Here is a 27,845-nt window from a genome sequence, read left to right as displayed (position 1 = left end):
CAAAGCAGAACTTCTGAAAGGGTCACCTAAACATCCTCAAAGAAAAAAAAACCCTGGTGCTTGTGTGACACTGAAGGTGGCTTTGACTAAAGTAATCGTTTGTTGTTGTTTAGAGGATTTAGTGTTGCAGAGAGAAAGCAATTTTAAAACGGATGAGGGTGTAATTCCTGACAATACAGGGATTATCTCTTTAAATGACCTTTATCTTGCCATGAGGCATTGAGTGCTTTTCAACTCCTTTATCCAAAGTCTGGGTTGATTACAACAAGAATATTTATTTATAATCATCAAGCTAAGGACAGACCATACAGATGCATGGGATTTTTAATCCAAAACAAAACCTTTAAGAGGCTGAAAGGTTGTTTTTTAAAGAAAGATGTCCATGTACCACATTCGCAGTCTGGTAATGTTTGCTTTTAGGACGATGAGGAAGCTGTACTTAGAAATGTTCTGCATTTGATGTGTTTCATTTTATGTTAATATCACTTTGTTCCTGGTTTATTTCAGAAGTCTGTAGACAACCGATGCTGTAGATAAGACAAGCTCTGAACACATTCAATTAAATAAAAAAACACAAAAGAGGAAGTTGCTATTACAAGGAAATAAAGTATCAATGGACAATTTCTTTTACTTTAAATAACAATTCACGCATCATTTTAGCACTAGTACTCTTCAACTCTCAACCAGTTTCTTAAGCACACTGTCTTACTGGCCACAAAACTGTAGAAAAACCCAGTAGCATTAATCTGTGTTTTATGAGAGTCACAATTTAGACAATATGTTCAGAGTTTGGTGCTAGTTCCAACTTTTTTTTTGTTTGTTTGTTTCATCCTGTATAATTTTGTTCTCTTTGTTCTTCTTCCTGCTCTTGTAATTTGGTTTTTGGAGCTCTTTGGTGTGTTGTGAGCCAAGACCCAGCCAGGTGCAAATATTCTTGAATGTGAAGGCATGGCAGATGTTTCCTTTTAGACCAAAAGAGACTCGAACTCCCAGATTTGTCTGGTTGCCATGTTAACTTCTGCCTCATCAAAGGTGAAAAATGTCCTCCCCCCACAATTTGACAAGGAGAACAAATACAGCTCCAGTTCAGATAATTGGAGTCATGGGAACTTTGTACAGTCCTAATAAAAGGATTGACTACAAAATATTTCAAAGCCAAACCTTCCTCCACATGACCTCCCCCATTTCATCCTGTTTCAACCAAACGCTTGTTTTAATGGTCCAAGAGGGGGTTTTTTGCATGTCGAAAAAATATTTTTAAGAGTAAATATGATGGATTGTTTGAAGTATGCTTGGCATGGATTTCTAAAGGCTAAGTGAGTACTCTCCACCTTCAATTTTTAATGTGCAAAGAAGTGATTTTCTCAAAAAGCAGTCTTCACCTTTAAAGTGGTCCTTGAATTTTGAAGGAGCTATCTTTTAAATCATGAGCATTAAAAAAAATGAGCCCGCTGGCAATAAGACTTTAAGCGCTTTGTTGCTAAAATGTTTTGTGTAATTATACATCTGTTTAAAAGAACTCATGTATGGGTTGAATTTCAACCTGCTTTATTTAATTCTTTGAAATATATTTTAAGTACATGCATCATTTTTTGGAAAATTCACTACTTAATGCAGATATTTAAGATTTGCTAAACATTTAACCTTTGAGAAAGTTCAGTTCTATTGTAACAAGTAGGGATTCAGTTGTGAATAGTTTATGACCAGAAATTGTTGTATTTTTTTAAATAGCTGTGAACAAAACATGTTTTTGTTGTTGTTGTTTTTCACACCTTGAGAAAGCAGATTTAAACTTAAATGATGATTATGATTGGATCTTTTTTACATTAGTAAATAGAAAATACTCAGACAAAAAAAAACCATTAATTACGATACTTGGGGATAAATTACAGCCCTGGATTCATTTTGCAATAACCTCCAAAGTAAAGGTATTTTATTTAAATGGTTCAAAACACTGTAGGTAGTAGTATGACAAATTGCTTTATTTTCACTTCAGAGCTGGTGAGACCATAAGGTGAAAGCTCTATTCATCAATTAACTTCGACAAGTTCCACGAATATTCAATTTGAACAAATTCAAGGAACTTGCATTCCCAAGATAAATGTAGCAAACTGATTGTAACTTTATTTCTCTTGCCTACAAACTGATACATCCCAGCTGTAATTTTGTCAACAAACCACAGAGATGCACAAGAAATTAAAATGTAATTTTATTTAAGAGGTAACATTGCTCTTACATTTGTGTTGTTGTGTCCCGTTTTTAAAAAAGGCCATTTATTTTTAAAAATACATCTGATATATTGATATAAAAAAGACAATATAATAAAAAAAAGGCAAATCATCAATATTCATACATTTGCATATTAACATCAATTTTCAAAAGTACAAGAGGGATATACACTCACCGGCCACTTTATTAGGTACACCTAGCTGGTTCTGGGTTGGACCCCCCTGCTTTAATTATCCATGATGTAGATTCAACAAGATATTGGAAACGTTCCTCAGAGATTTTGGTTCATATTGACATGATAGCATCACACAGTTGCTGCAGATCTCTCAGCTGCACGTCCATGATATGAATCTCCCATTCTGTCACATCCCAAAGGAGTTTGATGGAACTGAGATCTGGTAAACGTGGAGGCCACTGGAGTTCAGTGAATCCAGACTCATCAGATCAGGCAATGGTTTTCCAGTGTCTTATGAGTCTGTGCGCATTGTAGCTTCAGTTTCCTGTTTTTAGCTGACAGGAGTGGCACCTGGTGTGATTTTTTTGCTGCTGTAGCCCATCTGCTTCAGGGTTGGACGTGTTGTGTGTTCAGAGGTGGTATTCTGCAGACCTTTGTTTATAACGAGTGGTTATTTGAGCTGCTGTTGCCTTTCTGTCATCTCAAACCAGTCTGCCCATTCTCCTCTGACTTCTGACATTAACAAGGCTTTTTTGTCCACACAAAAGCCGCTCACTGGATATTTTCTCTTTCTTTGGACCGTTCTCTTTAAACCCCAGATATGGTTGTGTGTAAAAATCTCTGCAGATCAGCAGTTTTTGAAATACCCAAACCAGCCCGTCTGGCACCAACAACCACGCCACATTCAAAGTCACCTAAATCTTCTTTCTTCCCCATTCTGATGCCCAGTTTGAACCTCAGCAAGTCTTCTTCCCTATACCTAAAGGAATTGAGTTGCTACCATGTGATTGGCTGATTAGGTGTTTATGTTAACTAGCAATTAAACAAATGTAGCTAATAAAGTGGGTGATGAGTCTATAAATAACTAGAGAGCATTTATAATGTGATTCAGGCAAATTCATCATATTATTAATTGTGTGCATCTGTTTTACTTGGACTGTACTGTATTGTTGCTGAGTGTGCTGTAGAAATATATATATATTATTTTCTATATAATGATAAATATGCGGTAATGTTTTCAGTGCATTATTTATTTATTTATTTATATGTTGAAAATCATTTTGAAAAATCCTTTGCTTTTTGTTTCAGTATAATGTCACTGTCCAAGGCTTTTGATTGAAGTTGATATATTACCACAAATCATTCAATTAAAATCTTTTAGTCCTTTCTTTTACAGTATGTACAAAGACTTGACTTTTTTCCCCATTGATGTAACTGTGATTTTTTTTCCTTTCTTTTACAAACTACTGGCAAAATTTCTCCCACCTGTAAGACTTTCCTAATACCTGAGTATTTTTTTTTCTACCGCATTTGGCTATTCATACTATGTTTACTGTCATGGCAGCAGAATTTAAAATGTATTGTAACAGGATTTGAAGACTGGTAATGGAGCCTGGCTTTAGGCAGAGATGGGACTGGGTCCGTTGGGCTCGCAAATAGAACTCCTGTATTTGGGTCCACAATATTCGCCGATGAACGAACCGTCCTCATTGAACTCTCCTTCTCCATCTGCGTAGTCGACCAAGCTGTCTCTGCTGATGCTGTCCCCAACCGCGTCATCTCTGGAACACAAGCTAGTTCTCTTCAGTGGCTTCTCGTCGCTGTCACTGCCATCGAGAAGGAGCAGAGGGACGGTCAGTGGTGCATGACACAAGCAAAAACATCATTCAGCAGGCGGAAAACTGAAAGAAGTGCACATCTTTGACACCAAATCTCAAATACATGCGTATATGTATTACATACAGTATAATCAAAAACTACACAAACACCAGCATGCTTAGCATATGTACTACTAATAGATTATTAAATGCTTGGCTACATCAATCCACAAACAAATAACTTTGGTCATGGTTTTATACATCACTACAGGCAGAAGGCAGGCGTAGATGCAGCAACTGCACAGCAGGAAGGAGAACACAGGCGGAGGCAAAGAAGGGGGGTCTTTCTACAATCACTTCACTAATTGCTAATTGCCAAGGCTCCGGGACCAAAGGCAATTTCAAATCTCTTTAGAGTCAGCGATGGAAATTGCCAGAGTGTAGTGAGAAAGACGCCGAGTGGAGGGCTTGTGCGTTTGGGGAGGATGGGTCGGGGAAGAAGGCTGAGATTGGGAAAAGGATGAGGGGGAGAAGAGGTGGTCCGTATGCAATCCCAGACAAACAGCCTGTCATTCCTGGTATTCCCAGGGGCTCACACGTGAGCCGAGGAGATTAGATGCCAATTTAATGCTGGGCAAGTGGCCAAGCTGCAGGTGTCTCACTATAAGACAAGGGGTCACCTCGATGCATGATATTTGTCCTCCTCTGCCCTCTTCTTTTTTGTTTGTTCTTTAAACCATCCATTTTAGCAACACTTCTTTTCCTCTTCAGTTTTGTATTCATAACACAAAACACCAGCGCTCACAATACAAACTCAGGTGGCTCATACATGATAGCACCACTCGAGGCATATTGCAGTTGACACTTGTGTCAAAAACAAGCACGGTACTGCAAGCAGGATTTAAAAGCAGAGCCTTCGCTGAAAAGAAAGATTACAAATTGGGTCTCCTTCGCGGGGACTTTTAATAACCAATCTTATCTGTCCTACTTTGTGAAGCCATTTATGATGCAAACCACATAAGGTCCACATTTCAGTCCTTTTTTTTCCCAGTCTTTTTCTTATCAAGCCTACTTTTCTATGACGACTCTAGAGCGCTGAAGATAAGTGGCTGTTATCTAAAAGCAGTGAAATGCCACAGCCGCTGCAGCCCGCCCACAGCGACTTTGAATACAGTGACAAAATGGGGCTGAGAGCTGTTGAGCCCCAGCTCACTCAAGACCTTGGTTCGTATCAAGCTCCAATCTCAGCTATTTCAATGCAAAAATGTTCCTTTAGTTTCACAAACAGGTAAAAGGGAGGAGATAGAAGCCCATCACCAGACAGAAAGGAATCACATTTGTCTTGCCCTTGAGTCAACTTGACTTGGTTTGAATGCAGCAAAGAAACTTCAGGTGTAAACTGTCTTTTACCCCCATTAATTTTAGAGTTCTATGAATTATTGTTTAAAATGTTGAAAAGAAAACATTTCCTCAAATTGAACATTAAATTTCAGAACATGATGACAGCATTGAGGGGGGAAAAACAAACATAAAAACAATTAAATTAGTTGAGGAAAATAAAAAAGCACCACACTGTCTGCTAACAACCTGGTGCAGCTATGACACCTGCTGTTCTTGCGGTGGTCGGAGGGAGAAATCATCAGAAGCATAATTACAACTTGTCAGCTCCCCAGACACATGGCATACCAGTGGGTGGTCTATTGCCTTCGGAGATTCAAAGGGCACAAGAGAGCCCTGAATCTAGCTCTGAAGCCAGCAAAACAACATCACAGTAAGGCTAAGGGCACTCTGGGGGGACAGCACTGCAAACAGCCTCATGAAACCAACCATGAGAAGCATTCTAAACAGTTAGTTGGAGTCAAAAAAAAACAAACTACAAATGCTCACAAACAAGCACCAAGCCTTCCCCTGCATGTTGAGCTCTAAACTGTTCTTGCCATCCATGACAGCTAAACCAAATACCATAGCTTCAATGTTTACTTCTTTTCATCACTTCATCTCTTTTTCCATATACATAAATATATACATGTTAACAAAACAATCAAAAATTAGCATCTTGTTGTTTCATCCTTATTAATTCCACTTTGTCATTTGACTGAAAACCAAGAAATGTGCTCACTGGAGGGCAAATCGGGATACATGTTTCTACATCAATATGGCTCATTCACACATTTCCCTGTTTAGCAGAGTAGCAATCTTAGTAAGAGCCATGGGAATGAAACTAGCAGCAGCCACACAATTGTTAGTAATCATGTTCTGAATAATATGATGACAAGCTGAATCGAAGCAGAGAGAAGAGGATTTTTTTCAGAGATTTTTGGTCAACAAACATGCTGTTGTCACACTGTTGCCACAGTGCTGTCAAACAAAGTAAGATTCAATTAGCTGTCATCATACCATCTAAACAATGCAAACAATTGAAATTCATTAACGTTTTTCAATTGCAACAGCTATCTGCTTGAGGCTCAAAGGCTTAGTTTTATTTACTGATTTTTCATGCTTCATTTAGGTATGATTAATTAAATATAAGATATTGTATACATTTCAAATCTGTGCACCTGAAGTGGTACTTTCCTTTGTTGTGGTCTCTGCAAAATACTGTAATACTATTGATTCAAAATGTGAATGTGTTTTAAGGTAATCTAATGTAGCAATATCTCTATATTACAGAGGTGGTTAAAATGGAAATTGGATAGATTTGAAAAGCAATGAGTCACAAAGATAATAAAGATGCAAAAAAGATTTCTTTTTTGGTAAATTTTCTACCCTAAAACCTTTGTTTAAACTTAGTTTATAATATAGTCTATAATAATAATAATACATCAAAGATAATCATAACTAAAACCTGTAAATGTGAAATGGCTGCAATATTTGAGAAATTTTTCATGTGTTTGAAAAAACCTGGCCAGGTTCAGGCTGTTATGTCACCAAAGGTCAACCCAGTCATTACTCACCATTAGTCATTTTTTCGATTGCATTATCTCTGAGGTTTGCAAAGCCCTAGTAGATCTAATCACAGGTTTATTCGTGGAATCATAATTATCCATCTATAATGGCAGGCTGAGGCTGACTTTCTGAAAACATCATTTAAGTACACAGATGGACCCTGCAAACCATCATATGGATGGTAACAGGTCATTTTTTTCAGTTGTATTTATTTTGAACCGTACACAGATCAGGATGATATACAAAAAAACTTTCCATACGTGGCAGTGTAAAGAACCCCACTGATCAAAAAACCCATTCAGATCTGCTAACATCTGGATTTTTAATGTAAAGAGGAAATGTGTAATTGCCATGTCAAATGGCTCTGCAGTTGTTGAGGGTAGTTCACGGCTCTGGCTTCAATCAGAAATGAAACTGTAAGAGTAGGAAACACTGCTTTTTCTGTAACAGACTATAACATCATGCATGAAGAGTCTAAAACTGAAAGCAACAGCCTAACGTATGACAGGGACTGATAGATTTTAGTCTGATAGTCTGCAAGAAACTAAGAAACTTAGCAGCTTGTTCTCAGTTCCATTGAGTGGGGGGACTTCAGACCCAGACCAGTAAAGAGTAAACTAGACTTATTATGTCAGAAAGCAGTTCTCATCAGAACCTGTGGTCCAACACAGTTCTCTTCATCCTGCCACAGCTTATTGGTTTTTACTTTTGGAAATAGTGGTAGCTGAATGTAACTCTAGTTCTTCAAGCCCCCAAAGGACTACGGGTAAACATTTTACAGCTGGAAAAGGGAAACAGATTTCATTACTTTTTAGCAGGTGTCCCCAAGTGTAAAAATCCAGTTTAAAACTTTTGATCTAAAAATGGTGGTAAAAGACTGCAGACCTCCAAATGGCTGGTCAGTGGTAAAAAAAAAACAAGCACTTTGATGGTAAAAGTAGCTCTGTTGGGGTTGCAGAGGGTTTTGCAGTTGACACTTTTATTTTGTCTTTTTAATACTGGAACAATTCTACTTTTTTCCCCAAAAAAGAAAAGGAAAAGTTTTAATGCTTGGTTGGACTATAGTTCATGATGAAATGTTATTTAGAAATATTAAAAATGTTAAATATTTTGTCATGGAAGAGTGATAATACAAATCTGTGTTTATTTGCTTGCAATTAGCAATGTTACTCCAAATGTAAAATATTCTTTAAAAGGGTCAGATTTGTACAGTGAGCCTGATTAAAAGAAAAAAAAAAAAACAATCAAAGTTTTATTGATAAGAGGGGTTTTCTTATTTTCTTTTCAGCTAACTTGTGTACAGTGTGATTATACTTTAAACCCCTTACAGGAAGAAAAAAACCCTGCGTGAATTTACTTTTTTTTTTTAAATGTGATGACATGTGGAAAACCAAGTGAACACGTGATCACATGAACATATTAGCAATGTCTTAAAACTAAGTTTGAAATGTATTTTACATTTCACGTTCATTTAATGTGTTTTCTCATGTGAAAACATGATTTTCCACATGTAAAGATCATGTGGTTTGTCACTGAGTGATGCTCTAATCTTCTCTTTGTCCCCCATTTTCTTCAGTTGCAGCCCATATATACAGGGGTGTATTTTTCAGTGTTGCTGGGAGCTCTTTTAACACAAAAGAGTCATAAGGTATTTGGTGAACTTTGGTCATCAAACTTTTATGGGATAGCAGTAAAAATCCTTTGTTCATTAAAGACACAAGCACAGCTTTCAGACATTGTCTACATACACTTAGTCAGCTGTCTAGCACACAGCAACAACTAAAGACACCACATATACACTAAATTAAACGATCTGAACACATATTAGCATGAAAATAGAGTTCAGTTTCATTCACTCCAAAAAGCTAAAACATGCACACCATCAAAAACTCACCACAGCGTAAAAGCACACAGTTCTAGCTAAAAGGGGGAAAAAAAATAAAGCTTAAGCTGCGAGTTTTTCACTACTCTTAAGCACGCTGTGCGATTACCTAGCTCATTAAATGTTGAGAACACTGGCTTCCAGGTTGATCCTGGGAAAGGCCACGAGTGCGTGGTTTGCTTTTAGAATGAGAAGGAAAAACATTTCTGTGATTTATGATCAATTTGTCTCTCGTCTCGTCAAAAAATAGTTTCCATGTGGTTGTTACAGAGCACTGCTGTTCTTAGAAAAATGCATTTCAGGAAAAAATGTCTTCATCATACATCTGCACATTAGCTGTCCACTGCAGCTCACCTGTATTCTAAGAACTCGTCATTCATTCCTTGTGACTCCTCATCAGGGAAAAGATCCTCCTTCTCTTTCACTGCAAGAAAGAGAGAAAAGCCGATTCAACACCACTGTTAAAAAGCAGCACTTCCATGTTTATAGTATAGATATAGATGTAGTTTGATGATACACATCTAAATCTTTCAAATGTAAACAATTAAGACAATTTTTTGTGCTTAACATTTAACAGAGACAAACAAATCAAAAAACAGCCTCCATCTTTTTGTATTTTTCCCCCAATTTTACTAATTCAATTCTAATTTATAAAACTTTATTTAATACTTGAAATGTAAAAAAAAAAGCACCAGAATGTGTTTAGAAACATCTTTTAGGCACTGCTGAAAGTCTTTACATGGAAAGCCTCTCTTCTGTATACACAAAGTGCCGTCAGCTCCTTGAGTAAATATGCTTTAAAAAAAAGATACCAGCTTTTTTTCAGGAAAACAAAAGAGGGGCTTCATGAAAAGAGCTGGATGGGCAAAGGGAGAATCCAAAAAAGTCAATGAAATATTCAGTACTCCATGTCAAAAAGCTAATGCAGGCACAGAAGCGTAGTAGTGGGGAGAAACAGGGAAAAAGACAGCATAAAGAAAGACTTTGCAGGTACAAACCATTATAAGAGAGGGAGACTGACTCTGATACGAGGCAGCACAAAGATAAAAGAGAAGAGCCAGGAAGGTTTGTGCATGTGAGGGGTGGGGAGGAACAAAGTCAGCTGGTTCTTACTTGTCTGGCTGGGAAAGAAATGCAATCACTTGGGCCAAGCAGAACAAACAAAAACATGAACTACGATAGCTGCAAGCATGTGTAGGAAACTGGACTCCGGACAGAAACCTGCATGCATAAAGCAGCAATAAACAGGGTCAAGGTTGAGCTGGAAAAAGCATCAACCCCCCCCCTTAAAAACTGTTGGTGTTAAAAAAGGTCAGAGATAATCAGATGCCATTTTCTAATCTGATTTATATCTTCTTTAAGGACTATTTTCCCAGCTGAATTTTGACTCCTGAGCAAAACAACAAAACAAAAAACTGTTCAAGGCTAACTGACCTTTCGCCATGGACAGCATGTCTTGTTGCTGAGGTGGCGGCGTACCTGCATATTTGCCACCTTTGTTTTTTCGCACAAAGCATGCCATGAGCACAATGAGGGTGAGCAAGGCCACGGCACACAGGGTCCCGATGAACCAGCGCTGAGTTGAAATGCCGTCCATCCGACTGGTTACACCTGAGAGCAAAAAAAAAACAACAAAAAGAGACAAAGAGCTCAAGGATTAATGATACACACTGGTAGTTTTGAGCATGAGCATTCCTCCTACAATTGTATCTTTGAGTAAGAGCCCAAAAAAGAATGTTTTCAGAATGCATTACACTCACATTCCCTTCAGCTGTAACACGCTTTCTCTTCGAAGAGAATATTAAATAAGAAGAAAACAAAAATGTGTGAAAAACGTACAAATTCACACGTTCACCACAGTCAAGAACTCACAGTTAGTTTGTCAATGAGACCTGATCTTTAATCACAAACCTCTACTGACAGTGACACTTCCTGTCCCCTCACCTGTGACCCGTGTCTGGATAACGTCTTCAAAAAGGTTAGCGTTATCAAGTAGCTTCTTAGCCATGAGTCGCACGGTGTACAGTGTCCCGGGTTTGAGCCCATCAATAATGTGGAAATTTTGGGAAGTGTTTACTGCCTCTGAAAGGTGCCAGTTACCATCACCTAAACAACCAAGCACAAGGAGTGGTGCACAAGGAGCAAACATGCACAGTATTAGCTTTAATGCAAGCAAAGAATATAGGGCTGAGTGGTTACCAAGAACTAAATGCTTTTTAAGCTATCAAACACATTTGTGGCACTATAAATAACCTTACGTAACCATAATACATTTAGAGAAAATCAGTGAAATGATGAAAGCAGCCAGGGAACTTATATGTATATTTTACTTGTTAATATACCTTCACTTAATGTCACCTAAAGCTCCTATCAATGTTTAGCAAGTCAGGGACAGGAAAAGTAGCTTACGCTTATTCATATAAGCCACATAAAGCTGAAAGTCCTCCTGCTCCTCTTCGGTCGTCCAGCTGATTTTAGCAAAGGTGTCACTCACATAAGAGCTTATGTTCAACAGAGCTGGAACTGATAAAGAGAGAAGAAATAGGAGGAGGAAAAAGAGAGAGAGAGAGAGAGAGAGAGAGAGAGAGAGAGAGAAAACAGACAGACAGGCACAGAGAAAAGGAGAGAGAAGGCAGGAAAAGAGGATTAGCAAAGGCAAACAGGATACCCCGTAGCTTGAGAACAGCGCGTTTTGCAAAAACCCTTCAAGAAGACAGTTCAAAAGCCAAGTATGGGCCCCAGACCTAATTGAGTGGAGCTGGATTTGGGACTCATGAAGAGCAGATATATAGACCTTAGGGAAGGCTTGACATCTAGTCTTCATTCTGTATTTAGCAAAAGCTGACATTTCCCGAACCCCCCCCTCACAGCAAGAGCAGATATGAGAACAGATTGAAATGACTCCACGTCTCGAACCTTACTGTGACTAGAAAGTTCAGATATATCAGGTTGAGATCACATGGCTGCGAGTGCGTGGGTGTGAGCGATGTACCTAAAGGAAAATGAGAAGAATTGCCTGTGATAGAGCTGGGAACAGTTAGGGAGCAGTTGAGATCTGCAATGAAAGGGAAACTTCAGATGTTAGATTTCCTGCTACAATGCTGTCAGTTCTAATAGTCTGTAAAGTGCAACAAGCGAGAGCTACAGACTACATATAGCCAGAGATGTTAGAGCAAGTGGGGAAATTGTGCTAATGGCAGGAACTACAAAAGGAAAACTCGCAACAGACACACAGGGAATCTAAACTGGAGACTCAAACCACAACTCTCGCAAACGGTTTCTTTTTCTTTCCCCTGGAATTATATATTCAAGCGTTCTCAAGATTTTGTTCAAACAAAACATAAAGGACAATCGTTTGCCGAGGCTACAACCAGCTCCACCAACAGCACGCCTACAACCTTGTCTATCTCCAGAGTGGCTACATCAGCTGCAGGCAGTGATACATACTGTTCTGAACAGGGGCCACAGCTGGAGACCGGGATGGATCTTCAGAGGAAAGAGAGGAAAATGAAATACAGCAGAAGATTACAGATACATGGAATGCCAGCTTCAAGGTTTATAGACCAGGCGGGCAGCGACACACACATCGGTTAATCCTCACACACACACACACACACACACACCAGCGTGCAATAATAAATAACTACACCACCAACATATTTCTCTGTAGTGATGCTTTAAATTTGGAGGTTGGTAGAGAACTTTACTGCTATATATGCTTTTTATTGTTAAACAACATGTTTTAGAAGTTCTAATGTTACACAAGAGAAAAAACAGAAGAACATCGGATTTATTCTAGTTTATCTTTAAACATTAAATAATTGGATATATTTTGGAATAAATTTGAAGAAAGCTTGTAAAACAAGACATAAAAAGCTTTTCGTTTATAGGCAATTTTAATTTGACATATTCTTATCAACTAAATTAGTATTTGTTTATGTTGTTCCTTGATTATTAAACATAGACATTATGTGTGCAGTCTTATTTTACATTTCAATAAAAAGCTTTGCAGTTTTTTTTTAGTGTTCGGCTTGTTTTTGCTCTGATTGCTGAATAGTGTGATGTCTACAAATGAAATTAGAACTTGACTGTTGTAATTATATCTAAACTTTTTAGTTTACCTGTAAAAGCAAATCATTTCATCACTGAAGGAGCTGGCTTTTGTTTTTTTTGTGACTACTGAGGTACAGACCGTGCAGAGCGTTTTGTCTTTGGTTTGAAACCTTCTCATGAGATTTTCTAGGAGAGAGAGAGAGAAAAAAAGAGAGTATTTCCACTTTCTTATTTGTTTTAGTCCTATACTTTCATTGTTCCTCGTGTTTTAGCCAATAATTCTTTTTTTTTTTTCTTTTTGCATAAGAAGCTTCCCAAACAAATACATCTGGACACACCAAATGTTTACCATTAAAGGGTCAGTCATTCACAAGAGTGAAATCTAAAAGGAACACTCCAGAGCCAAAGATCACTCATTTATATGCATTCATTTTGTATCAGCGTCACTCTATTTCTCCACATATATGGCCCTAGATTTATAGGGGCCCTGCTCTGTGCTGCTTGCATCCATAAATCTCTGTGCTGCATTGTGACTAACATGCCCTGAGGACAACTCTTTGAAACAGAACTATTTTATCTCTCCCCATCAAGCCTCGACCAGACCACATTTACAAACGATGCATCTTAAGGCTCTCAGACTGGACATCCACGGATGCAAAGAGGCTCTGCATCTGCTGGGGTCTATAGACAAATATATATTTTTTTGTTTTTAGTCCTTTACAGCTGACACGTGTTTTCACTTGCTTCCGTTTTTTTGTGATCATTACACACCCCACAATTTAGAGAAAATCTAAACAAAATACGCCTCCTCTTCTCTCTTGAGGTCATTGATTTTAGAAAATCTATTGAGGCTACGTTGATAGAAGTTGTGTTTCAGAGGATTCATGTAGACTTTAGACAGTTCCTGTGGGAATCTGTAATCATGAGTGACGAAGCAGCAGTATTTTGTGTCGTTGTTAGAGCTCAGAGGATGTGAGGGGGATGATTCTCTGCTAGTACCACGTTACATTTTAGCTCAATATCTGGAAGATTGACTAAGTTATAGCCACTTAGCCACTGCCTAAGGTCAGTTAGCTGTGGTGGCCATCTTGAATTGGGTTAACTCCAAAAGATAATCAGCTGTAGATGGTAATCTAATGATGACCTTCTGGGAGCTTCATTACAAATCTGTCCGCTGGTTCATGAGATACTTTGCTAACAGACAGGGGTGACTACAACAGTTCATTTTAAAATTTAAAGCAAACTTTTCACACGTGATCTGTTAGCAGTCAGAATATGAGTTTTGGATGACTCTCAGCTACTTCCACACTAAGTGTTAGCTCAGTCTCTGTAAAGACTGAATTATAGTTCTTTTTGTGTTTGATAAGGTCAATTCACAGCCATTTTGAATTAGGTTTATTTCAAAAGTTCATTTGTAGATGTACATCCAATGATTACTTCCTGAGAGTTTCAATAAAATACATTAGTAAAAATTTGCTATCACAACAGACAAATGAACATAAGCGCACAGACAGGCACAGGCGAAAACATTATCACCCACCTTGCGCCCCTCAAAAAGCAGGAGATTTAAAAAATGTTTTTTCTCTTTGTTTTTTGTTTTTTAAATTAATATCCTTTATGCCTCATCTGGCTGATTACTGATAAATATACTTATATATGCACATATTTTCCCCTGCATAATTGGAGTCTCTCTGGTAACGAAGTGAATCACTTTCCTTTATAATAATCCACCTGCAGAGGCAGAAATAAATGTGCTGCTTTTCAAGTGCACAAATTCACTGATTAAAGCAAGGAAACCTTTTTGAATTAACTCGTAAACATTTTTTGTTTTTGTTGTTTTGCATAAGACTTTCAATTAAAAAGAAGGTTTACACAATATTGCAATACAAAACTATGTTTTTCCTTAATTTACTAACTCCTAAATACCTTTTGGATTTACTAAAACTAACTGATAAAAACAAAACGTAGAATCAAACTTTTTTCTTACTTTTTGCTAACCAAAGGAGAACATTAAGTTTGACTTTTTATAGGTTCTCATTATAACATGCACAGAAGTGATGTTAATGACTTAATGACTAATATAATCTTTATGACTTTCAGACAGAACAGAAGGAAAGCCACAGGTGGCTGATTGTCAACTGACTGCATAATGGCTCAGTGGACTGACTGCAGCAGCATGGGGCTGGGTTTGCTGTCTTCAAAGATTTACCAGAAATCTGTGAATCTTGAATCTATTCAAAATTTTACTCCACCCCTGCAATTACTAATATATTATTATTGTATATTACCAATGCATATCAAATTCAACAGAATTTTTTTTCCAACTTGTTTTGTAAATAAAGAAGGAAATTACTTTGACCTCCACAGAAAAGTTGCAAATATCCATTCAAGGTTTATGTATTAATTTAAAGCCCACACTGCAAATTAGATATCCCTATTTCATTAAATCTACACAATTTGGTGTCATGGTACCTAATTTATACATATAACTGCTTCCACACGTCAATAAATAAATAAATTAAATGTTTTTTTACACATTATGTTTAGAAGCAGTTTATTTTTTTAAATTACTTGCATTTGATGGCTTTAAAGTACCAAATTGTGCACAATATAACAAATTCATAACTTTTTTTCAAACTCTTACATCAAATTATTGTTTGAAGTTTTGATTATTTACTTAATACATGGAGGATAAAACACTTTTTCATTTTATTTGAGCATGTTGACATGAATACAAGCAGGGACGAAGAGACGGTGCAAACAGCTTGAGAACTTCCTGTTGTGAGGTGACTACACCACTGACTGTTTATGTCTCTGTGTTACTTGGATACTTTTTCAGATAGGCTTGACTAAAAAAAACAAAACAAAAACCATTTTGTTGCTGTTGGAAAAAAAATGTATCTTCATTTGTCATGTATTTGCATTATTCTTGCTCTCTATAAAGTGATTTAAAGAGCTTTAGAACTTCTGAACACACAGTTTATTTAATTGCAAAGGTTGCACTTACAAGGTTTCTGCCCAACAGCGACAATTTACAACCCTGCTGTGTGATGTAAAACAATAAAAACTGTACAGAATTTCATTGGACTATACTTGTTTCTTGTGTTTAAAAAAAAAATCTCCGTTTCATTTTCTCCACTGCTCATTTTCTGAACATTTACAAGTGTTGTCATTCAAAAATTTACAGCTGCACCTATTTAAATGCAGTCTGGGGAAAGCAATCAAAGAGATCCTAGTCTGTGCATTAAAAAGTGAGAGTTTAACGAACATTCATTTAGCTCCTTCATGTGTTATATAAAGTGTGAGACTACAAGTGAAGATCCTTGGGGCAAAAAGGAAATCAAGGGTTAGTCCAGTTTTAAGTACTGTTAAAATGAAGTGGCAGAACAATGTGTTGACATAAAAGTTATTTCTGTTTAAGGCGTTAAAAACAAGATTTTCCTTTTTTTTTTGTTAAGACAGGCTGAAAATGTGAGTAAAATCTGTAGAAAGATTTTGTAGATATATGTATCTGCAGTTGGTCTTTGTCCTCAAAAACACTTTTTTTTTTTTCCTTAACCCAAGCCAATGCAAACATTAGACCCACTTCCAGCACTGATTTAATCTACTCACCTTCTACTTGCACAGTTCTGCTCTCCTGGGCCTGTGGAGGTCCGCAACCTGCTTGAGTGCAGGCGCTGAGGTGGAAGCGGTAGAGACTGCCCTCCTTTAAACCCGTGAGTTCCCACCGCGTGATGTCAGCCCCAGTGATGTTCGTCTCCTGGGAATCAATCACCTCCTGTGACGTCTCATTTACTACAAACGAGGAAGAAAGATGTCAGGTCAGTTTGGATCACACGGGGCCCACCAAACACCAAAAATAAAGCCTTCACTGGTGGGTCATGTTGTATGGTAATGCAACACAGCTATAATGGGGGTCAATGTTTGAGAGAGAAGATAAGGCGAAGGGATGTCATGCTAGATCATACGGAAAGTGAATATCAGAGATACTAGTCGTGACAGGTAAGCTGAGGAGGAATACATTAAGACGGGAGTGAGGAAGATGAAAGGGGGAAACGAAGAACTCAAGAGGATGGCGGTGTAAACAAGTGGCAATGGATAAAAAGAGGAAGTGGAGATGTGGAAAAAAAGAACACCAAGAGAAACTGAAAATTATGAGACATTAAGAAGTAAAAGGTGAAAAAAAAGGCAAGAAGGAAAAATGGTACAGCTGAGAGGAAATAAGACAAAGAGATACAAGTGAATACAGGGAAGTACGAGAAAGATAAAAGACGGGTGGCAATCCCAAGGCCTGTAGCACAGCATAACACCAAACATGTATGATACATCAAAGTACAATATGTGTGCAGACTTCTTTCCTGAAAGCCTCCCTCAGTGATGTCACTCCTGCGCAAATGTTGGGAAAAAGCAGGTGAGAGTTGATGTGCCAAATCTTTTGTCCACATGGAACAAAACGCTGCATATTTAAATTTTTCTGGTGACAACACATTACTCATTCATTCATCACATAGCTGCTTTGCGAACCAACTGGAAGTGCAGACTGCACGTATTCCGTAGCACAACATATTAGATTTTATTTATGCAATTAGGTATGAACAGACTTTTAAATGCACGTTGAACAAAAATAAAAAAACAAATAAAACAAGCAACAAAAAGCAACAGCATTCAAATGCCCACAGATTGCACTGTGTGGTGATAAATGTGTAAAGTCTGACATCTGATACAGAGGAGAAGAGGGGGGGGGGCAAGTGTTGTGAAGAGCTGGACAGTCTCCGTGGGTGCAGATGGAGGCGGCGAAGGGCTGTCTCTGCATTCACATTTCACACAAAAGACTTCAGAAATGTCAGCAAACGCGAGTGCAGGCTTTGAAAACGGAGATCGTAATGAAAGCTTCCTCACTCACTCGTTCACCCTAACAGTACTACAGGATAAAGGCGCTTTCTTGCATGAGGAGAAATCTTCCACGAGGAGAGATAAATGCCAGTGAAATTTACACAAGAGGCACAACCAGCGAGGGCTTAAATGTTTCTCCTGTGGAAAAAAAAAACCCTCAAAAACCTGGAGTCCAGGCAGAGATGAGATAAGAAACAATGAGGGAACTGTTGAACCACAATCTTAGGTAGAATGCACAACTAGGCTGCTACACGTGTGGTGGAGCGTTCGGTGTCAAACAGTGCCACCAACTGTCTGCTGAGATAACACACAAAGGAAGAAAAACAGAAAAAAAAACAGGGTAGAGCAGAAGTTTATGCAGGTGGATTTTTTGAATTTGCAGAATAGGAAACAAACCTTTTGTAAGTGTAAAGATAAACTGTGAGATCACAGGTCCGCCCCCTCCACATCTTCTTCCCCCTGACATTTTCCTTTCATACATCCCCTCTACTAACAACACAACACCCAAGCTTACAGTTCGCCCACAACACTTCGCACAACAGAGGAAGCACTGAGCTACAATAAAGAGAAAAGTATTAATGAAAAAAAGTCCCATAAGTTCAAAGATCTGAAACGGGTATATGAACAGGCAGTGTGTGTGTGTGTGTGTGTGTACATACGGAGGTGATGCAGCAGGAAATAACCAGACAGGATGCCATTCGACACCAGCGGTGGTCCCCACACAAGCAATACTGAGTTTTTCTGAGTGTTGGAGGTGGTCAATATGGGCACTGACCCTGGAACTGTAAAGACCAATACAATAATGCATTTACTGTACAGGTAGGACACTTAGCAACATCAACAAAAAATTAATTAATTACCATTATCACAGTCCTCATCATTATTTATACAAGGTCTAGAAATAATACCACAAAAATATTATAGAAGAAAAAGAAAAGAAAGTAGGCCCAAACAAAGTCTGTTTCAGAGATATCTCTATGGTGTATATGATGAACTGGGAATTTTCTGTCCCTGTTACTTTCCAAAAGTTGTTTTCAGAGCTAAAGTACAATCTCAGCTTCATCTCTGAAGTTCAACCTCCACTGGAGACAGGCAGGACTCAGAGTAAGAAACTGGTAAACACTTTAAAATGGACCGGTTGGATTATCTCCTTCTAAATGTTGACCAAACAGTGGAGATGGAGGTTGACTTGACAGACAAAAGCTTAGGACACAAGTTAGTTTTGCATTTTGTGGCTTAAAGTGGGCACTGCAGCAATTTCTGCTGCTTTTTGGACATAAATGACCCCAGCCAACATGTTTTATGACTCAAATAAACAATCTTCTTCTCTTTATGGAAAAAGATTGTGAGCCCCTCAGAATATAGAACTATTTCCATCTATCCTTTTGGGGACACAGGATAGTAAATGGCCTTGCCACCTCTGCTTAGGAGCCTGACTCTGCCAAACAAACCGAGGCGAGACCTGCTTTCTGCCCCCTTGTCGCGCACGTATCTCTGTGATAACACTGAACAAAACCTTATCAAGAAGAATCATGACTGAGGAGGCTGAAGATGTAGAAAACTACAGGTAATTGAGTGTCCACCTGAACAACAGATGGGCCTTAAGGGCAAACACAAAGAGGAGATTGTCAGGCTCTATCTATTGAGGAAAATCCAACCAATCAGAGCATGCACCAAGATGCTAAAGATCAAACTCTTATCCTACTGACTACAAGGGAAACAAATGCTGCAACATTTTTTTAACTTCCCCAATTGTTGCAAAAATGTTTTGGGAAAAATACATTATTATTTTAAAGCTGTAGGCATAGAGCAATTCATGTTAAAACTGAATCAGGAGATAATTAATGCTCTATTGCAATTAATCCAATTAATTAATGTGTTTCAACATACATTCTCTAAGTAACAGACCTTACATATAATTGATAAAGTATTTTTTTGAGAATCCAAAGACAAACTGTACACTGGAGTTGAATTTCCTTCAACAATTTGAGGTAACATTCTGTGCCTCTGATAATGAATTCCTTCCTGTCCTAATTGAAAAACAGAACAAAATGATGGAAATAACTCTAAATGTCTATTAGGAAGGACATTTTTAAACACTAAAATACTAAAGATAAACTAATGATACATTACTTTAGAAAATTATTTAAAGCGTTCCTAAGAAATTCAAAAAAAAAATAAAATTCAAGACAGAAAATTTTAATCAAACTTATTTTGCACTAAGTCTTCTTTCTTTAAAGCAATCACTGAGTTAGCTCAGTTGTACACAAGGGGTGGGGGATATTCAGTTTTACAAGTGTTCACAACAAGAAGTAAATTTGAACCATGGGAAATCAGGAGGATATAAATGACACATTAACTGTACAACTGCTCTTTTTGTTGATTTACTTTAATGTTACAATGCTTCTTATGATAACAACTCTGTTGTGAGAAAGTTAATATTTAAATCCTTTCATACTTGTGGCATAAATACAACTGTCAAAAAATTACATGTTGTACTTTTATGGAGATTTGTGCAAAAATGAAATAAGTGTGTCTGAGATCAAAAGACAAAGTTTCAACGTGTTGGAGCTTTGATAGCAAAAATGTAAAAAACAAACATCTATCAATGCATCCATTTCCTTCCCCCCATAGAAGTGGTTGTAACACAGAGATAACAGGTCCAGGAGGGAAATCCAGACATCCCTCTCCCCAGAGACACTCTCCAGCTCATCCTGTGGGATCCCAAGCTGTTCCCAGGACAGAAATAATCCCTTCAATGAGATCTGGCTCTTCCTTGGAGGTTTGCTCCAGAGGGAGGCGCCCAAAAGGCATCCTAATCAGAGACCCGAACTACCTCAGCTGACACCTCACCTTTCGATGTGGAGGAGCAGTGGCTCTACTCCGAGTTCCCTCAAGATGACAGCTCTTCTCACCTTATCTTTAAGGCTCAGCCCATCCACACTACAGAGGAAGCTCATTTCAGCTGCTTCTATTCAGAATCTTGATTTTTTTTTTCCAGTCATGATCCATACATCATGACCATAGGAGAGGATTGGAATGTAGATCAGTAACAGACAGAGCAGAGCAACAAACCTCAGTGTGGAGAGGGCTCCGATCCACTGATCCATCCTACAATCACTCATGATTAAGACTGTGAGGTACACGAACTCTTCTGCTTGTGGCAAAGAGTCACCCCTGACCCGGAAAGTAGCATTTCACCTTTTTTTTTCTTCCCCTGGTTGAGATCAATGCCCTCAAACTTAGAGGCAACAAAAACACTCTTATAAAAAACTGTGAGCTGGAGGGAAATATTCAGACTCCCATCTTTTAATCTCAGTGTCTGAAGGCCAGATAGCAGGTCAGTAAAGAGAGAAGTAGTCAGGCAAAATGCCACTTAGGCTTTACGGATAAGCTGTGAGAATATAAAATCAATATGAAATGTGATACAAGGCCAGAGAACTGAGGTAAACACATGTGTAAGGATAAACAATACATTTCTAGTAGCATTTTGTTCAAAGGTGAGAACCTATATGTCTTAGCACTAGTCTGAATCAAAGCTGTTTTATTTTTTTGGAAGCTTGAATCAAAACAGGTTTTTCTCTATTTTAGACTGAAACATAAAGTCGTGCAACAATTCTCTTTAAAGATTAAGTATATATACATTATTTTTTTTTTTGTGCACCCATCTCAGTAAAGCAAATGAATAAAGGAGCATGTGGGGTTATTAGGTGTATATTTGTGTTATCTCACCTCCCTCGGGAGTATTAAAGGTTACTGGATCACTCCTGGGCCCTTTTCCCTTCTTGTTAAAAACGTTGACTGTGAGTTTGTACTCTGAGAATGGTTCAAGCCCTGGCACGATGACATGACTCCTGTTTCCAGGAAAAGACTGCGAGTCGGACTTATTTAAAATCTTGCCAGGATTCAGGAGACTTTTGAGCCTCTGCCAGTAAACCTGTGAAATAGTGGCATGTAGGCGGTAGGTAGATGGAAAGATGGAGAGCAAGAAGAACAACGAATCAAATTTGGATAATGAAGTAGCTACTTCACACTCTTCTGTTTTACAATACACAGTGCCACCTGCATTCTTATAATGTCAATGTCCGAATGGACAACAGAATAAACTCATAATTAATAAAAAAAACAGTGAAAAATGATAAATTATTGAATTTAGCAAAGATGAAATGTGCAATATAACTTATTGTCTAAAACTTCAACAGACAGCCTTGGAAAACCACCAGGTGTCATACCTGAGCTGCAGAAACAATTAAAAGTTAAACCCAACTTAAATACTTTATTGGTACTTGTGAATACCTCCAAAAAAACAGAAACAAAAATGGTGTGGTTTTAAATAAAATTTGCACAAACTAAACAATGGAAAATGCATTTGCTGTTTTTTACATTCATAATACAATATATTTCACTTTTAAGCTTATAATCCAACCCTAAAAATCTCATGTCTCACTGTGTGAGTACAAGAAGAAAGTCTCACTGTTAAAGCTTGCCCTGCACAAGTGGTGCAGATCTGTTTCTTGTTTTACAATTTTACATTTAGAACAACTCTGTGTGCTCATATAAAAAGTGACTGCTCAGTTTCAGTATAAATGCCTCAATAGGAACTTTACTGTAAAATATTTTAGAAGACTAAGAGTGCATCCGTGTAGCACATAAAATAGAAGATGTGCTGCTTTAAACTCACATAACAAAACAAATTGTCCCATTAAAAATCTGTCTTTCACAAACCAAACAAAAATAATGAGTAGTGATTTTGTTTTTTACTGAATACAAGTTAATATTTACTTGTGTTTCATTATTATTTGTAGTCTACGTGTCATGTACGTTTAGATGAAGTTCATAATTAGACTCCCAATTATTTTTAAGTCACCTGTACATTTGGTTGATTTTTAAAATATCACAACTTTATGTTTTTATAAAACTAAACTTGACTATATTTCCAGAGTGTAAAAACTTACATTGTACCCCCCTAGATGACCTCGCACTGTGGCTGGTGGAACAGGTGTCCAGCTGACTATCACAGCAGTGGAATTGATCATCTCGACTGCAACGTCCTGCGGTGCTGCAGTAGGAACTTTAAAAGAAAGACAAACACATGAGTGCAAAATAAATGAATAATATAAACTAAGTTAAATTAAATAGGCAAATAAGTATGGCTTAAGTCGAAGATTCTTTTTACATGTGTCAAAGGTTCTGGAAAAGGTTGTGCTGTACTGATCTGTTGCTGATAAGGGTCACACATCAACATACATAAAGCTTAAATGTGCAAAAAAATCTATACTTGAGCTAATTTTCTAATTAAAGCTACATAACTCTAAACATCAAAGCAAATTTTTGAGGAATATATATAGAAGAACTCCAAATAAAAGAAACCTAAGTAGCAGAGCTTCAGTATTGGCCTAAAGCACATGGTGAGTTGTCATCTATCAAATCTCCAACAGCTTTTCACTCAAAGGTGGAAATTTGACATCTCTCTCCTATACAAAGGTTATCTGACACCTGCTAGATATAAAAGGGTTGTTTTTTTTCCTATTCCTCAGAGGGTCAGAGGGGAGGAACAGTCACTTCTGCACACCTGAACAGGGTTAAAACCTTGGGTAAAAGGAAATAGAAGAAGAAAAGAAATTAACCTGACACATTTTCCTGCAGACAATGCCAAAAGACAACTGAGGACACAGTCAGCAAAGATGGCACAAGAAGTTGAAAGTGAGGAAAAAGAAATCAACAATCAGATGAGGCAGATAGACTTCAGGGTATGTCGTTCAGGAGCTGTGAAGATGTCAAACCATAAAAATATAGAAAATTACACTGCTGAAATGTTTGCATACAACTCACCATCTTCTCCAGAGTAACCGGTGACAGTTTTAGGTTCTGGACCTGAGCCGAAGCTGTTCCTGCTCTGGACTTTGATCTCATAGGGGACAAAGGTGGGGGTGTCTTTCACTATAAAGGAAGGTCTCTGGACCAGGTGCATCTTCCAGTCATCTTGTACCCCCAGTTTTCTGTAGCTCACATTGTACTCAAGGCCTGGGCCATTGTACTCAATTGGCAAGAGTGGCTACAAAAAAAGTGGACAATTGACTTAGAAATAACCCCACAGAAACAAGAAGTACTTAGTTGATGATCCTAAAAATGCTTTGTAGAAAACAAAAATACATAAATAAGTTTCTTACGTCCCAACTGATGTCCATTTGATGAGGAAGATGCCCTTGAATTTTAATGTTTTCTGGGTTTCTGTCAGGGGCTTTAAAAAAAATCATATAGTTACAAAACTGAATTAATTCTTAACAAGGGTTTCCAAATCATTTAGCTTCTGATCCCCACAATAATGTAAAAGATTTGTAATGCCAAATAGTGAATTACACAAATATTGCTTAAAAAAGGGCATAATGACAACACAATATTCCACTCATATTATGCTTCTTTTTTCCCCCATAAAGACTATTGTTGTAACAATTATTGCAAACTATGCTAGTAGGAGTAATTTTGTAATTAGATTATCTCAGGACACCAAACCTGGTGTTTTGTGAGCCAGAATGGGGTCCCAACCCCATTATTGGGAACCACTGCTTTAGACTGCCTGTTGTAACCTGATAACTGCACTAGCAGGATTCATATTTATGTTGCAAAAATTCTAAAAAGCAGCAACCTGACTGGAAATAACATTTCCAGGGCTTCAGTGACCTTAAAATAATCACCCCCCTTACTGCTACAAACTATTATGGTCGAAAGCTGACTTTTAGACTGGCATTATGTGAGGAAAAACAAGGTTCAAAGCCGGATGCTTTAACATTCAATAAATAACCTGAGCAGAAAATGCTAATAAAATAAAGCGGGCCTCACCAGCAGGGGGTGTTGGGTATCTCTCAGTGGTCTCGCTGGGTGGTCCAGGTCCAATGGCATTAACGGCATACACTCTGAACTGGTAGTTAAGGTTTCCCTGTAGGAAGAGCTCAGCTGTTGCCTGGTTACCGACGACTTTCTGCAGCTCCTTCCACCTGCCAGCCTCCCAGTGGCTCTCCTCATACTCCACCACAAATTCTGTACACACAGGAGAGACAATCACACACATTCAGTCATCACCATACAGCTAATAGTCACAGCTGATAAAAACAGAAAGGGTAGTCATTAGTCTCTAATTGGTGTCTAATTTAGCAGCTTGGTTTATTACCACAGGGACAGCTAGTTCTGGTCAGGAGGTAAAATCCTCACTCAGAACTAGATTTTGTTGACTTCTTTCATAATTACTGTGATACCATTAACTGGATTTTCCCCCCAGTTTATTTTCAATCAAAGGTTATGGATTTCATATAAAATACTGTGGAATTTTGAGCCTGCCACAGTTCTGCAGAAGAGTTTTATTCATTTAGGTCCTGGTTTTGTTTGACACATGCAAGCTCACACATGCATGTAGGTGGCATAATAAGCCGAAGGCGTCACACTTTTCCTCATATCAACATTTGGTGGCATTGTGCCAAGAAATGCAGCAAAGCCTAAAGGAAAAGGTAAGAATGGAGCCTGAGCCACTTTCCCACAGAGGGTGAGATATGATGCAGATAAGAAGACCTTCTCTTAGCGATATCTTCACTCACTTTATTCATTTGCGTTGAACCACACATCCTGCATTGTGCGCTTTTTAGATTTAATGCTGATGTTGTGCAACAAGATGTGTGAAATAAAAATCAAAACACGCTCTGTAGTGTGCATGTCTTACATTTGACATGCAGAGCCAAACACAACAAAGTATGCAAGCGCGCGCAAATGAAGGCTGCAAAAAGATGTTAAGTGCTGGGAATCATAACAGGGAACAGACTTGTTTCTCGTTTGTTTTAGAAAAGGGCTAATTTGTTTTTGGAATTTATTATTATGATAAGAATCTGTTTTGACATTATTCTTTCTGGTAAGCTTTTAGAAAAAAAATATATTTGAAAAAGTTGTGATTGTAAGTAAACAAAATGTCTACATAGACAGTAAAAAACATTCCATTAAAATAAGAGGTTTAATTAAAAATTGTTTAAGTCTCAAGGAAACAAAACCTGTATTGAATGATGGTAAAGATGAAAATAACAAAACTTATTAGATTTAAATATGTTAAGACTTTTACCAAGACAATTTAAACATTTCTTTACTTAATCAGTGGACAATCTTAAAAGTATAATAGCCATAACCTTGGTGAAATTTATTGTTACTGTGTACTTTTTTGGCTATACAATTTATTTAAAAAAATTAAAATATAGAAAAAAATGACTAAATGTATTCATTTATAATAATATATGAAGTAAATGTCCGTTGTAAAAAGAAAACAAATTCTGCATACAATAAAAAGACAGATATTTCTTTTATTGATAGCTGTATTTGTGATGAATTGCTACTCAAGAACGGGTTTCTTTCTTATATAAGTGTATATATCAATTACATACATATTTGTTATCAATATTTCATTACACTCAAGAAGTAAAACTGAGCGTAAGCTGCTTTAACAAGATTCTGATTTATTTTTTGACTGAAGCATATGGGATCTTATGTATTATAGATTTAAAAGTACATTATAAGTACAAAAAAATAACAAATATGTTGTTTTGTTTCTCTATAAATACATTAAAATCTATGCTAATTTTAAAATTATGTATTCATATTTCCATCATTATAGGTTGTGAAGTAAAATGTAACATCAAACTGAATGAAAAAGTAGAGCGCACAAGCAGCTGCTCCTGATCTCTGGAAAAAAAGTGGTTTCTTTATAAATTATTCAGCACTCCACCCACTCGCACCCTATATCAAACTTCACATATTCCACTTTATTCAGTTCAAACTTTTACCTGTGATAGAGCTGTTGTGATCACTCCCAGGTACCCAAGTCAGAACAATATTCGTCTCACTCTTGATGTCAGATATCTTTAATTTTGTTGGAGCATCTGGAACATCTGCAACACCAGTCATTAGGATACACAAAGTGCAAAAGGTAAGTTAATGGCGTAGACAAGAAACTTATCAAAATAAAAAACAACCTACAAAATCTTACCAAGGACTGTTAGTACAGCAGTGGCAGCGTCCTCGTCTAGATGTGTTTTGGCGATACATGTGTAAGTTCCCTGATCACTCAGGTTCACATTCATGATCTGCAGCAGGCCACCTTTCACGCTGTATCTGAACACATAGGAACTTTTTTTTACTTTATTATAGATTTTTTTGATGGCAAAGAAACAACTTAAAAGGTATAGCTCCAATCATTTGAGGTAGGGTTCACTGGGAAGGTTCTGAACATCTTACCTGCTGTAGATAACTCTTTGAACAACATCAGATTAACTGAGTTTCACTGTAACCAGACTGACGAACTCAGATCAAAGAGGATTGCTGCTTTTTTACAACAACTCCAAACTGACAAATCATATAGCATTTAATGCAAATGCTAGTTTATAAACCTTACATTGATGTCCATTTTGAATTGTACTGTTTTTTCCAGAAGAAATACCATATTTGTGCAGGAAGTGTCCCATGTTGCACCATTTGTGTTACAGCTAGCTGCTGCTGCTGCTGCTATTAGCACTTACACATAACCGTAGAGTTCTATGTGGTGTAATGCCAAACTGATGGTTATGTAAAGGTTTATAAAATAGAGTTTGCACAACCTATATGATATTTCTGAGGTTAGAGTTGTTGGTTACAGTTTAGCTTCTTTTTTGGGATCAAGTACGAGAAGCAGTTCATGACAACACCTGACTAATATCTATTACCCAAACAGAGTATTAAGTCACTGTTAGAGCTTAGCACTCCCTTGAAAACATCAAAAAAGGACAAATAAGATCCTTTGGTGGCCACACAGCTATTGCTTCTTTTTACTGTGACAACAACTTACAGGTGGAGACACTGAATACAGTCATCATGATCAGAAACACAACAAAAAAGATTAATAGAAACCAGGGGTGGAAATTAGCACCCGCCACCCGCCAAATGCGGGTAAATATTTGAAGTGGCGGGTGAATTTGATCAACACACACGCCACTGTGGCGGGTTGGCAATTTGAACAGAAAATGTGTTATTTGTCCTCTTGACATATAGGGGGCAGTAATGT

General features: G+C 37.6%; 1 protein-coding gene across 10 annotated transcripts in view; it reads right to left on the bottom strand.

Annotated features, from left to right (window-relative positions):
- Positions 1-2,950: 2,950 nt before the first annotated feature.
- LOC108236795 (neural cell adhesion molecule L1-like protein) overlaps positions 2,951-27,845 on the bottom strand; it is a 57,920-nt gene continuing 33,025 nt past the window's right edge. Inside the window, exons 15-31 of one of the 10 annotated variants that reach the window (XM_037976840.1) lie at positions 26,796-26,920; positions 26,593-26,697; positions 24,617-24,814; positions 23,947-24,017; positions 23,609-23,831; positions 22,732-22,847; positions 21,509-21,713; positions 18,436-18,558; positions 16,496-16,678; positions 12,278-12,316; positions 11,823-11,885; positions 11,240-11,353; positions 10,775-10,936; positions 10,265-10,441; positions 9,185-9,254; positions 8,940-9,009; positions 3,880-4,011 (exon numbers count right to left, since the gene is read on the bottom strand). In XM_037976840.1, the coding sequence (XP_037832768.1) occupies positions 8,940-9,009; positions 9,185-9,254; positions 10,265-10,441; positions 10,775-10,936; positions 11,240-11,353; positions 11,823-11,885; positions 12,278-12,316; positions 16,496-16,678; positions 18,436-18,558; positions 21,509-21,713; positions 22,732-22,847; positions 23,609-23,831; positions 23,947-24,017; positions 24,617-24,814; positions 26,593-26,697; positions 26,796-26,920 (2,044 nt within the window). In that variant the 3' untranslated portion in view covers positions 3,880-4,011. Of the gene's footprint in view, positions 4,012-8,939; positions 9,010-9,184; positions 9,255-10,264; positions 10,442-10,774; positions 10,937-11,239; positions 11,354-11,822; positions 11,886-12,277; positions 12,317-16,495; positions 16,679-18,435; positions 18,559-21,508; positions 21,714-22,731; positions 22,848-23,608; positions 23,832-23,946; positions 24,018-24,616; positions 24,815-26,592; positions 26,698-26,795; positions 26,921-27,845 lie in introns of all 10 variants that reach the window. The other 9 variants (XM_037976841.1, XM_017417743.3, XM_037976837.1 and 6 more) reach the window with 9 other exon arrangements.

Source organism: Kryptolebias marmoratus, linkage group LG8 (assembly GCF_001649575.2).
Source record: "Kryptolebias marmoratus isolate JLee-2015 linkage group LG8, ASM164957v2, whole genome shotgun sequence".
Classification (NCBI taxonomy): domain Eukaryota; kingdom Metazoa; phylum Chordata; class Actinopteri; order Cyprinodontiformes; family Rivulidae; genus Kryptolebias; species Kryptolebias marmoratus.
The sequence above is the reverse complement of the archived record's forward strand: the minus strand, read 5'-3'. Positions and strand labels throughout refer to the sequence as shown.